The sequence below is a fragment of the Triticum aestivum genome, chromosome 6A (genome assembly GCF_018294505.1).
Source record: "Triticum aestivum cultivar Chinese Spring chromosome 6A, IWGSC CS RefSeq v2.1, whole genome shotgun sequence".
NCBI classification, from domain to species: domain Eukaryota; kingdom Viridiplantae; phylum Streptophyta; class Magnoliopsida; order Poales; family Poaceae; genus Triticum; species Triticum aestivum.
Window position 1 is genome coordinate 29835741 of NC_057809.1, and position 14086 is coordinate 29849826.

Genomic DNA, 14086 nt, shown 5'->3' on the forward strand with positions numbered 1-14086 from the left:
TCGGCTCCAACAGGTCACTGTATAGATGTATGCATGTAATTAGTCCTGATTACTTAGTTGAACACGTCTAGTGTCTGCACCCGGTGAAATACACTCTATTTTTCATATGTGTATGTACTGCCTTTTTGTGTGAAAAATGTTAATATTGCTTTTGTGTTTAAATATCTAAGTACTCCTAGAGTCTGCACCCGATTACTTAGTCGAGAGCACGGCTAGAGTCTGCACCCGATTAAATCTACTACTCCTATATCACTAAGCTCCCTAGGAGTAAAGGGCCTCATAATCAATTGAGGTGTCCAATTAAAATTGGGTCATTCGATTTTGACCAAGCCAACAATTTCTCACAGTTCTTATTCAATTTTTTATACTATACATTATTTTTCTTAATTTTTAAATTCTCACAATTAATTGAGGTCTTCAGTTTAGAACTTGGTCACCTGATTTTGACCGGGTCAATATTTCTGAAAGAGATCTCTCATTTAATTATTTAATTCACCATATTCCCTAATTTTGAAGCTCTTTTATTCGACTAAGATATTCAATTTTGAATTTAGTTTAGGATTTTGATCAGGCCAATGATTTTTCAAATCAATCAACACCAACTGGCTAGAAAAACATATGAACTTCATGCACCCTCTTACCACCTAGAAAAAAGAAGCAACACCATGTGATGATACTATAGCACCAATATAGTACATGTAACCACTAGAAATTTACTCACAAAAGTATGAGTTGATTAGCGCATAACACATCATCACACCATGAAAGGCCCATCAAATAGCCGCATTATAAATAAACATAAAACACAGTCCATCGTATCCCTCATCTGCCAAACTAAATATTCCATCGGTTCCAAAATACGAGGGGTATTACTCCCTCTGTAAACTAATGTATTGGAATTAAACGGTGACAAATTACATCAAACATAGAACAATAGGCGATGAAAACCTAAATTAGTGAACATCAGAATGCAACAAATGCAAGTGAAAGTTCACATTTGTGGCAAAAAGGTGATACTCCTGCATCCTCTATAGTCCTATATCATGGAGACAGCTCACTTGATGCAACCTAAGTCATTGTAATTAACATGAAAATGTGAGGCGACTGGTGTGCATGTCATATATACTGCAAATATATAATTTGGTCAATTTTCTTTGGTCCGAATTGGCAATGATGCAATGCTCGGAAAATGAGGAGCAACATTTCCCGGAAACGACACCTAATATGCATCCCTAGGGAAATGAGGAGCAACATTTCCCGAAAAATGAGGAGCAACATTTCCTGGGAAGCACCGAAAAGATTCCCGGTCGACGCGCCACAAAGATGTGGGCTTCGATGCTTGCGCTAGCCCTCTTCATTGACCCAGAAAGCCGATGGACGATTGTGCATTCCGGTTTCAATGGATCTCCGACGTCGTCACTGGTTTACCAATGGTAGGTAGTTTCGTTGGCATATGCAGGGACTTCCAGATACTTAGCAGTTATTTCTTGTTGGAGGTGTTTTTTGCAGAGTTTCAATATGGTTGTATTCTCTTGTGCTCTCATTTTGTTTCCGCGTGGATTGTTTGTAACCTTGTTCTTCTATGAATATATACGTGGTTAACTTGAAAAATAATAACCTGCATTTCTTATTTATACTCCCTCCGTTACACCATAATGTAGTGCGTATAACTTTTTTGAGAAATCAAACTTCACAAACTTTGACCGAGTTTATAAAGAAAATTATTTATATCACAATACCAACTATAAAAAGAAATATTAAACTACGTCTTCTGGTAAATCTATTAGTATATGTTTGGCGTTCTAAATATAAATATTTTTCTTCACAAACTTAGGCTCTGTTTGGTTCATAAGTCGTAGGATTTTTTTAATCCCAACTTGTAAGTCTCAAGTCTCTAAAAAGTCCCTACCTGTTTGGTTACTGGGACTTATAAGTCTCTATAAGACCATATTACAAATATAAGTCCCTATAAGTCCCTCCTTCAGAGTCTTATTTTATAAGTCTCAAATGCCCATTTTAAGTCCCTGTAAGTCCCTCCTGTTTGGTTTAGATGGGACTTATAGGGACTTATTTAAGTCCCTAAACCAATAAGTCCCTGAAAGCAAACACCATCTTAGTCAAAATTTATTAAGTTTGACTTTTAAAAAAATCTATATGCACTACATTGTGAATAGAGGGAGTATATTTTTTTGAGAAATTTTTTTTGAGTCGTTATAGGTTTTTTTTGAGTCGTTCTAGGTTAAACTCCGCGAGCAGTCGCCGCGAAGTCTCCCGGCCCATTCCTCAGTTTCGGCGGGCTGCCGCCCCCCACACCAGAAGTCCAAACCCCCCGGAAAATCCCCAAATCTCCGCCAACTGCCGGCGAGGGGGAAGGCGGCGGCGGCGATGGCGGGGACGATCTCCCGCATCCGGCTGGAGAACTTCATGTGCCACTCCAGCCTCGACATCGAGCTCGGCCAGCACGTCAACTTCATCACCGTCCAGAACGGCAGTACGCCTCAGCTCAAACCCTAGCTCCCCTCCCCCCATTCCCCCACCCCCCTCTCACCAATGCGCCTTTTCTTCTTCGTGCCGGCGCAGGCGGGAAGAGCGCCATCTTGACGGCTCTCTGCATAGCCTTCGGCTGCCGCGCCAAGAACACGCAGCGCGCCGCCACGCTGAAAGATTTCATCAAGACTGGTTGCAGGTCGCGTCTGCCTTCTGTACCCGCTCACATCTTTTATTTTATTTTCTACAAATAACTATCGATTGCCGAGTCATTGTCGAAAAAAAATATGATTTTGCTGCGAGGATAGCTTTCCGTTGGGAATAGCTGCTGTGTGGTGCAAATTCCTCTCGTTTTGCAAAACATTTAGAGCTTGTTAGTTTAATCCCTTACCCATGGGGGCTGGAGAGGTTTGAAGGGGATTGGGGAGAAATTTGACTTACAGGGCATTTAATCCCTCACAACCCCCCTTAAACCCAATGCAACCCAACAAGGCCCTAGGAATATTGAAGGCTAGGCAATCTCTTCGGTTGGGTCTAATCCCTGTCGATCCTAGCAAGCAGTGCAATGCTGCTACCTGCTACTAGTACTCAGGTGGTTTTTATATGAAAATATTTGTTCAACATATGAACAACATGCATTGCTGTACTACCACACACCAAGTTACCTGTCCGTACCCTCGCCATTGCACATGACGCTAACAATCGTCAAAATTTGTTACCTGAAAATCTGCCGGGGTCATTTTTAGACCATGCCACAGTTGTATGCTTCAGAGAAAAGAACAGAGATCACAGGACTTATCAGAAAACTTAAAGACTGGTCTTGTTTTATCGTATTAATTGATGTATTTTTCAAACAGGGCACCAACTGTCACACACCAAATTGTTAATATTAACAGAGTAAGTGAATTGTACTCTGCACTAGGCAGATTGCCAATAATTTCACTTTGCAGCATGTGCCATACGGACACATGTTTGAAAAGATCCATAAAAGTTCATACATGTGTTGTATGGTATGAAATGTGTACCTATAGTTTTGGTTAGAAGAACACAATTTTGGTTCAAATTTTCATACATGTTCAGAAAATCTAGACAGCGTTCTATTTGCTTGGATCACGCAGTATTCTTTTAACAGAAAATCTGTAGGTATACATTCTGCCCTACAATAAACATGTAGCATAATTACTCAGTTTATCTTGAAGATTTTGATCGAAATATCCAACAGATAGCCTGCCTATTAAAAGCAGACAGTCTCTGGGGTTAGACCTTTGCAAATTGGTGAAATAGCGGCTGAACCTGCTTGTTCACCAAAGAACTGCCCTTGGTCGAATAAAATTATATTAAACAATTCCAAATGGTCAACCACCGGCTGAGTGACTGAACAGTAAATCAGAATGTTGGCTGGGTATAAATGACTGTACAGGTTCCAGTAGTTACCATCTTATGGATGATTGTGGAGCTGATGTCTGCATCGATCACACGTAATGTTTCTACTGTACAACCTCTGGTTAATGGTTTTGCATTTATCCTCCGACTGTCCTATCTCTCTTCCTGTGATCGATTGAAAAATAGTTTATTCTTTAAATCACAGCGATGCAGCAATTGCTGTTGACATCAACAACCAAGGGGAAGATGCGTTCAAGCCTGACATATATGGGAACTTAATTAAATTGGAGCGCAGGATTACCAAGTCATCTAGTTCTACTATCTTAAAAGATCAACATGGTACACATACTTGATCCTTCTTCCTCCTAGTTGTTGGTTGTGCCCGTCTATTGCAAGCATTTCTCCTGCAAAGTTGTTTAGATCTCTTTTAGCTGTCATATTAGTACTTTGTCAACTTGTATTGTTTTAAGGGTAATCGTATTTTTCTGTGACCCTTCAGAGTTCTCACGTAGTTGTATTTTGCTATTCAGAGATGATACATTTCTGAACTTAGGATCGTTGCATTTCTTATTTGATTATCCATTCTTGTGTCCTGGCTGCATATCTTTATTCTATTTAATGGCTATTTCAAGTTTTAATGTTAAATTATCACATCTTTCCCATCCTTGGTTCTATCAACTTTTCATGTTGGCAAAAGACCTATATGCTCGTTGTGCTTGACTTATACTGTACATGTTTGCATGGCCGCAGAAAATTTCCCTTTTCACTTTATAATTAAATAAGCTTTATGTGTCCCAGGCCTTAATTTGCATGTTGCATCCATTTCCATACATTATTAAATGCTAGTTTGGGATGAAAAAACACTGTAGCAATTAATTTTATTCTTTTTCGGAGTACTACTAGTACGCATTTTCATTATTTTACTACAAAATATTATATTTTGACAATTGTTTTACATGTGCTGGAATAGGGAGGAAGGTGGCACATCGCAAAGATGATCTTAATGAGATAGTCGAACATTTTAATGTAAGTCGCTTGTTTCTCTCATTCAGTCATTTGTTCTGCTGTTTACTTTCTGTATTTGGTAATATGCAAAACAGGTGTAGAAACTGATGGACCCTCTCATCTACCTGTCCTCGCTGCACTTTTGCCTTTGTTTCTATAAGAAAAAAAATGCCAGGTGAAGATGTTTTTCATACAGATGCATCTGCAAGAAGAGACCATAGCGCCTTCCTCCCTAGTTTTGCTCTCTCGCCCCCCTGCGGCTACGCTATTGGTCCGCTTCGCAATCACATATCTATCACCCCCTTCCTCTTTTTTGTTAGAGAAACACAGGATAGACGCAAACACTCACATACACACTAGTACACACACCCCTATGAACGCACACACCCTACTCCTATGCGCACCTCTGAGGGACTGAGATTGACGAAGTCAGCACATGCACCTCGTATTCGACGGTCACGTCGTCTCCCACTAAAAGAACATTGTCAGAAAAGTGCGCAATAAAGGCTCTGGTCTTGGTGATCTTGATCAATGGCTGCTCCCAGCTAACACAGCATGAGTCCAGTTTGGAAACATTTCACATGATATCTCCTTGAAGTCTACTTTGATCTTTATGCATGCATGACTCGATTTTACATGATTCCTTTAAACCAAACTAACCTCCTGAGGAGCAACGTATCTATACATGTCAACAGTTAACTAATCTTCGTCATCGTCTCTCAGGCACAAGAACCTCGGAGTGTAAGCTATTGGTGCATAATTAGTTTTTTTAGATAAGCATGGAAGTATCAACACCTGCAGTTTGTTTTGACTGTTTTCACTGCCATGCATCAGCATTATTCAATCATTCATGATATGTACATTGTTTATAAAGCAGCCTGCTTCAGACGTTCAAGAGTCGCGTAAGCAATAAGCCGCCCTGGTAGCGCCTTAGAAATATGCCCGCTTTAGGTGCTTAGGCCCGCTTTAGGCGCTTAGGCATCAGTTATGCGTCAGTGGGTGGTGCTTGCTTTAGATCGCTTTACCCTTGTAAACCATGGATATGTATCTCCAAGTTTTTTTTGTTTTTGTACCATTATGTGGAAGTACTTTGTTAGAATGTAATTAATGTGTTATATTTCCACATCCTGATGCGTACACAACTTTTTAGATTGATGTTGAAAATCCTTGTGTAATTATGAGTCAAGACAAAAGTAGAGAATTTCTGCACTCAGGAAATGACAAGGATAAGTTTAAGGTAATCAATTCTTTCAGTTTTCTGCCAATACCATTATATCAATAAGTGTGCTTTCCCTAATTTTATTTGATGTGTTGGAATATCTATGGTTTGACGAACATGAATGGAATTGTATAGTCGTACTCCGCAGGGTTTCCATGGTATTTTATTTGCTTTTAGATGTACTCGACCGTGAAGCTCGCCTTCAGTTAGTCAGTTTGTATAATACCATGATTGCATTTTCATTTGCCTCTCGACATCTTTCTAGTTGTGCAGGTAACCAATTAGCATTTTTGATATATTCCAATCGATCATCATTTTATGAGAACACGACACTCTATGTATTCAATGCCAGACCAGATATATTTTGGTAGCTTACGACTTCATATGAGTGTATGACCCGTGAACTGAACTGCTATTTGACGCAATGTTGTTTCTGAGTTGAGCTCATAATTCTGCCTTATACCTGTGCTTGCTATATCCCTTCCTTTGATAGAACTCTGAGCATTATTCCTTTTCTTTCACTGTCCATACATTATGTCTTGTTGCAGTTCTTCTTCAAGGCTACTCTTCTTCAACGACTCAAAGAGTTGCTTGAGACAATCAGAGATCAGGTGCACAAGGCAGACTCTGATGTTCAAGAACTGGAGAAGTCAATTAAGCCAGTGATGAGAGAACTTGATGAATTACGAGAGAAGATAAAGAATATGGAACACATAGAAGAGATAGCACATGATATTGATAATTTGAAGAAAAAGTTAGCCTGGTCATGGGTTTATGAAGTTGACCAGCAAATTGAGGTACAAACAGCGAAACTCCAGAAACTCAAAGGGCGAGCTCCTGCGTGCCAAGAAAGAATTGACCAAAATACAGCAAGTTGTGTCCTTTTTACTGGGAACCCATTGTGCCATTGTATCCTCTAGAATAACCGGTGTGTTTTTACTGTAATTTCTTTGGTAAACCAAAATAAATCCATGCAAGCTTGCTGGCACATACATCTATTGCCAATTTGAACGTCATCTGTTTGACTAGGGCCAATTTCAAGTCATATTTAATGGAGTGAACTATAGCAATAGTGTGCCAAAACCATCCTGTATAGTTATGTTTGAAAATACATATTCTAAAATAGTAGTCATATTTAATGGAGCTTATTGTTATGTCTGAATTATTTTTTAATCTTTTAGGTTGTTATTGATAAACTGAAGAAAGAACTAATTGAAAAGGAAGAAAATCTCAGATCTTTGGTGGGTAAGACTCGTGAAGAGAACAACATGAAGAAAAGTATGGAAAATAACATTGCTGAGGTATGTGAGTAGATGATGTATGTTCAGAAAAAGCAGCTGTATTTGGACCAATAGGTGGTAGAGCCACATACAGCTCTGTTGTCTTTGTACATGGAAGTAAAAAAGTGATGGTCATGATAAATGTAGCAAGTTATGACTGTCAAGTCTTTGTGATCCTTCTGGTTGTCATATCTTTGTGTCTTCAGTCCTTATTAAGCCTATAAGCTCTGATGCTGGTCATTATTGCAGAACTAAATCTGCAGTAATTTCTGGCTTAGTAATATGTTCATCTTGACCGTGTCATAACATTTGCCTCGAAATATTGCCACTCATCATGAAGTGTTGAGATTCCTATTGTTGGCAGCTTTTTTCCTAGTAATAATTCTATTTGAAATTTAAGGATTATATGTTTGGTAATCTTGTTTGAATATAACGTGTGCGTGTAAATTCAGTCATTTTCTCTCCTCATTTCTGAGTAAACACCCACACTAACTGATTCCTTATTTTGAAGACATTGACACCATGGGCATCTATCTGCTATGGACATGATTGTGCAATTATTTAACTTGTCTTTCTTAACAATTCTTCATGTTCCTTTTGTTTACAGGCTGTGAAGCGGGAGATAGAACTAGAGGCGGAGCATGAGCGTGGTGCACACATGCTGGAGAGAAAGAATGGCCGCCTGAATCAATTGCAGGCACAACTTCGTGATTTCCAAATGCAGCATATGCAATCTACTCAAGTGAGCTGTTATCTAAAACCCATATAAACTAAATTCACCTTACAAGTACGAAGTAGTAGATAGTGTTACTCCCTCTATCCGGATATATAGGGCCTTATACGTATTTCGAGATTTACTTTGACCATTGTTTAGACCAATATTATATATATGATACGTGTTACAAAGAGTATATTGTCGAATTCGTATTTGGAAGTAGTTTCCAGTAATATAATTTTTATACCATACATCTAATACAGTATTGATCTTACTGATGGTCAAAGTAAATCTTGAAATGCGTATTAGGCCCTATACATCCAGATGGAGGGAGTATGAAACATTGAGTCTGGCTATCACAGCAGCCTAGGCTGCTGTAGCTACAGCATGGCCTGCATGAATTGGTGAAGATAAAGTACACTGCAATTCGCAACAGCCTGCATATAGTCTGGCCTGCATGAATTGGTGAAGATAAAGTACACTGCAATTCACAACAGCCTGCATGTCAGGCTAATATTAGCTAGTACAGGCTGCTGTAGCTACAGCATGGCTCTAAGGGCAGTCCCAGTGCACTATATCTTAAGCTATATCTGATGACATTAAATAGATGTTTACATATAGCAGTCTCAGTGCACTATATCTTAGTGTTGTATATAAAACAACCCTCATTTAGTGTCTTCTGTGAGAGAAAAGTCATGAGATGTTTTGGATTTGGTGCTAAGATATATATCCAGATTAAGATATGGTTGCTCCCTATTTCCTCATTAAATAGTGTCACATCAGATATTTACCAATGAAACTTAGTGAAGATACAAGCATTGGGAGTGCCCTAAAAAGTGCACAGCACGTCACAGGCTGGAGCAGCGAATGAGTGAGCTGCAATCTGGACCCACAAGAGCTAGCACGGAGCAGGGGAGCCAGAACAATGGAGAACATGGCTCTTAAGGCGTCTTTCTGATGTACATACGTGTCAGTGCTATGGTGCCCGGGATTGTAAGGCGTAGCCCTCGCCTTAGACATTTAGCACAGGACTACCATAGAGAAGATCCTTGGCTTGGCTGTGTGCTTCCTGTGCAGCGCGCTCCCTCCCGCGGTCCACCTGCCGGACGCCTGTTATGCTCTCTCCTATGGCTGTTCACTGATACTGCCTCCTGTGCTGCCGTTGCCGCCGCTGCTTGCCAAGGCTCAGGCTGTCCGCTGCTCGCCAAGGCTCTAGCCTTCGCTCCTTCTGCTGCTTGCCCGCGGCCCTCCGCGTGGCTCTCCCTACTTCTGCTACTAGCACTGCTTTGCTCCCGCCGCTGCGTCTCCCAGCATGGCTCTCTCTGTCTGCTGCCCCGCGTGCAACTCTTCCTGCAGCTGCAGCTGCAGCTAGCATACTTGCCTGCTGCTGCTAGCGTACTACTGCAGCCGTTGGTGTACTAAGGCTGTCTGGCTCCTATGTGTGCCTATTAGATTCCTTTAGCAAAAAAAAAGCCATCCGACATCTGTTTTCCCTCCTCAATGTTATGTGATTCTTGTCGGTGATCTTTTCCTTGACTCCGTCTCGCCCATGCACCTTCTATTGGTGTTGCATGCTCATTCGCTAGTTGCTACTCATCGCTGCTCCTCCACCTGCACGGCCTCCTTCGTAGCCTCTCACGCATCCATGATGGCTCTTGCATCTTCATCTTGTGTGTGCTTCCTAGCTTCTAGCTCTATATTTTCCGCTACGTCCACCAAATCCGTTGCTATTTCATATTTTTATGTCATCCTTGTCCACCAAAACTTACGCGAGCTTTCCTTTTCTCGCCATGGTCCTTTCTATACAATTTGTGTATCCTTTTCTGGTCCTTGTTTTATGTAGGATTTTTGTGGCCTCTTTTTGCGTTGTCGCGCCCATTCTCTTGCCGCCGAGCTTCTTTAGCCTTGGGTTTTCATGGGCTATGATTTTGTACGCAATGCTTCATTCTCTTGTTGTCTCAACATAGCTGGTCCCATGCCTGGGTAAAGGAGGGTTGTGATAGGCTTGGCGAGCCGACGTCAAAACTTAGCCACTCTTATGGAGATGTAACCCAAAATAAAATCGTTGGGACGTAACCCGTATTGGTACCCTGGTGTGGTGTCAAATGGGCCGGGCCGTCACCCCCTAGTGGCGCACCATATCTTGATCTGGATACGGTGGCAAGTGAGCATCGTCGCATCCTTAGTGGCGTGCTACATCGACTCCTTGGTGTAGTGGAAAATGAGCAAGGGTGTTCGCATTTGACTCGACGAGTGCGAAGGGTAAGGAAGATAGCCGAGCCTAGGAGGATCCGCTTAGGCAGCTGGAATGTAGGGTCCCTGGCAGTTAAGCTTCGAGAGCTAGTTGATATAGTGGTGAGGAGAGGTGTTGATATCCTTTGCGTCCAGAAACCAAATGGAGTGGATAGAAGGCGAAGGAGGTGTAGGATACCAGCTTCAAGCTGTGGTACACGGGGATGACTCCAAACAGAAATGGAATAGGCATCTCGAAGTATGGAGTGGTACATGGGGGAGCCTCAAGTATGGACTGGTAAACATTAAGAGGCATGGGGACCAGATTATCCTAGTCAAGCTGGTAGTTGGGACTTAGTTCTCAATGCTATCCGCGTGCATGCCCCGGAAGTAGGCCACGATGAGAACACCAAGAGGGAGTTCTGGGAAGGCTTGGAGGAGATGGCTAGGAGTATACCTATTGGTGAGAAGCTCTTCATATGAGGAGACCTCAATGGTCACGCGGGTACATCTAACACAGGTTTTGAAGGGGTTTATGGGGCCTTTGGCCGTGGCATCAGGAATCAAGATGTCTTAAGCTTTGCTCTAGCCTACGAGATGATCGTAGCGAACACCCTCTTTAAAGAGAGAGAATCACACCTAGTGACTTTTAGTAGTGGTCAACACTAGCCAGGTTGATTTCATCCTCTCGAGAAGAGAAGACAGGCGTGCTTGCCTAGATAGTAAGGTGATATTTGCAGAGAGTGTTGTCCCTTAGCATAAAGCTTATGGTGGCTGACTTCCGCTTTCGGATTCATGTTCATAGGGATAAGCGTGCCAAAGTCGCTAGAACGAAGTGGTGGAAGCTCAAGGGGGAGGTAGCTTAGGCGTTCAAGGAGAGGGTCATTAAAGAGGTTCCATGGGAGGAAGGAGGTGATGTAGACAATATGTGGATGAAGATGGCAACTTGCATTCGTAAGGTGGCCTCAGAGGAGTTTGGAGTGTCCAGGGGAACTAAAAGCGAAGTTCCAGGGGAAGTAAAAGCGAAGCTAAAGATACCTGGTGGTGGAACGATGATGTCCAGGCGGCTATTAAGGAGAAGAAAGAGTGTTTCAGACGCCTTTACCTGGATGCCTTTACCTGGATACGAGTGTGGACAACAGGGAGAAGTACGAGGTGGCATAGAAGGCCGCAAAGAGAGATGTGAGTGGATCAAGGGGTTCGGGTGTACGAGGACCTCTACCGGCGGTTAGGCACGAAGGAAAGCGGAAGGGACATCTATAAGATGGTCAAAATCTGAGAGAGGAAAAAGAGTGGACAAGGGTTCATGGAAGCTTGCTATCCATGTGCTAGAACCATGTGTGGGTTGCGAGATCTTATGGGTTTTAGCTCTAGCCTACCCCAACTTGTTTGGGACTAATGGCTTTGTTGTTGTTGCTTCATTCTCTTGTGTGCCATCTTTTGATAACTCATCTTCTCTTGTGACTTATCTTGTATCTTTTACTTATGCGGTGTCTTCCTTCGATGCACCATCTTCTGGTTATCCCCTTTGGCTTGACTCGACAGGTTTTGAAGGCTCTCCATGCCACAATGACACTCTCAAGATGCGCTTCTTCAAATACAGTGCTATAGAGCATCCGAGGGTGTGTGTTAAGTAGTGGTATTGGTCTAGCAGTCTGTATTAGGCTATGTTTTCTTCCTTGTACCCCATGTCTTGTGTGATTCTCCTTGGGCTATACAATAGAGATAAGTTGCATCGTAAAATAGTTTGTTTTCAATAAGGGAGCATCAGTCCTGTTAACTGGACTAATCACATTTTTGGTTTTCACATGAGCTAATTGTTACCACTTTGTACCTGTTCCTCGGAAGAAGTTGGGCTATCTCCTAAAAATGACATAATCGGTGAACCTTGATATCAATTGTTCCAAAAGATTCACTTGATAGCATGCCTCTTGATTTTTTTTTATTTTTTTGTATTTCCTTGGCTTTGTATGTTTGAATTTAGCTATTCTGTCTGAATCATGTCTTTATCAATCTGAAGGCTGAGGCATCTCAAATGGAGAAAGATATGCAGAACATACAACAACAGATTGATCATCTTCATTCAAATGTTACAAGGTCATTCAATTGTACTTCTTACTTTGCTTAACCACATCCAAGTAAAGTTTCTTGGTTGTTTGATTCGACCTTGTGTGCCATTCAGGTTAAGAGAGGATGAAAATGAATTCACAGCAGAATTATCAGGCATCGTAAAATCTATCAATGACATATCAAAAGAGGTATCTTAAACTCAATGTGCTACCAGAAATACTGCTTTCCTGCATAATGAACTTTAAACTCTGTCAACACAGTAAAAGTGATAATGTTACTCATCCACTCCAATCACAAATAAGCCACATTTTGAACCAGAAACATTGCTAAAGAAAGTTCCCTAACCCATAAATGTGAATCGTATTTTTAGTTTTATATTAGAAGTATTTCTTGAGGAATCTACTTGTACCATTTTCCTATGGCCTAAATCTTCATTGTGATATTGTTCTGTCAGTTTGGAAAATATTTTATCAGCAATAACTTATTTTGACTGGAGGAATTGTTTCCATATCTATTGTTTACTGTAATTATATTACCTTTTGTATTTTATAGTTACTTAGTGGTACCCATTCCATCTATTGATGTATGAATGCGGGTATATGTGTTCCAGATAATGTAATTATGTATAATGTTATTATTAGAGAATATATATGTGTTCTGGATAATGTTATTCTCATAGAATATTTATCTTTTTTTGCTAGTTCTCATATGTTGTGCTTCTTTCTGATTCCTAATGCTTAATGTGAAAAAAGGGTGGCAGGGTGCGATCGTGCACAGTAATAATTAGGCTTAACTATACATTTTCATGCACACATCAATTCTGATTTGATTTTATTTCAATTTCCAAACAGGTTTGCACATGACACATGACACACAATGTATGAAAGAAAACCATGTCCACGCGATGCCCCTTACTCATAGTTGACGCTCCATGAACCCTGTCTGTTTATCACATTTTCCCTTTTGTTGAACTTTAAGAACATAGCTCTACTTGTTCAAAAAGATATTTCGAGCGAGGCTGAAAGTGCAGAGTTAGGGGTAAAATACATCTGGGTCCAAGTTCGATGGCCTGTTTAAGTAATTTGTCCTCACATGATTTCAAGCTCAGAATAAGCTTTGGCGCAGTATTAGGTTACCTTTGAAAAGTGTTCCCCCAACATTTATCTGAAAAACATCACTTATAATTATCCACACTATTTGAAGTTCATGAGTCTTCTGTACTTTCATGTGAAGTTGGCCACCTTTTTTCTGCATTGAAAAATGTGGGTCTTGTATTGTATCGTTTATGCCATTAAATTTTATTTCATAGATAGCTGAAAATGATAGAAGGACAAAACAAATAAAATCCGACATTGCAGACCTTCAACGACAGCAAAGTAATACGGTATATTCTCTCTTTACAGTAACCAGTAAGCAGTAGATGCCCTTTTTGTATGATCATAGCCCCGCTTCTCAGGATGTGATTGATTTTAGTAGCAACTGGCAACTGCTCTCTAACATCTTCATTTATATACAATCAATGCTTCATCTTAGGTAACGGCATTTGGGGGACGAAGAGTTCTGAAACTCTTGGAATCAATAGAGACAAACCACAAAAAATTCGAAAGCCCACCTATTGGTCCAATAGGGGCTCATCTGGTATGAAAATGCCAATTATCATGATTCTTGTGTTGAATTATTGGTTACTCTTGAATA

The 14086-nt window shown here is 40.9% G+C and overlaps 1 protein-coding gene across 1 annotated transcript in view; it reads left to right on the forward strand.

The window, feature by feature from the left end:
* Positions 1-2378: 2378 nt before the first annotated feature.
* Positions 2379-14086, forward strand: part of LOC123129362 (structural maintenance of chromosomes protein 6B-like) — a 59821-nt gene continuing 48113 nt past the window's right edge. Inside the window, exons 1-12 of the mRNA XM_044549553.1 lie at positions 2379-2491; positions 2581-2686; positions 4076-4209; positions 4841-4896; positions 6026-6112; positions 6643-6963; positions 7276-7395; positions 7982-8116; positions 12342-12418; positions 12504-12579; positions 13701-13775; positions 13925-14029. Coding sequence (XP_044405488.1) covers positions 2386-2491; positions 2581-2686; positions 4076-4209; positions 4841-4896; positions 6026-6112; positions 6643-6963; positions 7276-7395; positions 7982-8116; positions 12342-12418; positions 12504-12579; positions 13701-13775; positions 13925-14029 — 1398 coding nt within the window. The 5' untranslated portion in view covers positions 2379-2385. The remainder of the gene's footprint in view (positions 2492-2580; positions 2687-4075; positions 4210-4840; positions 4897-6025; positions 6113-6642; positions 6964-7275; positions 7396-7981; positions 8117-12341; positions 12419-12503; positions 12580-13700; positions 13776-13924; positions 14030-14086) is intronic.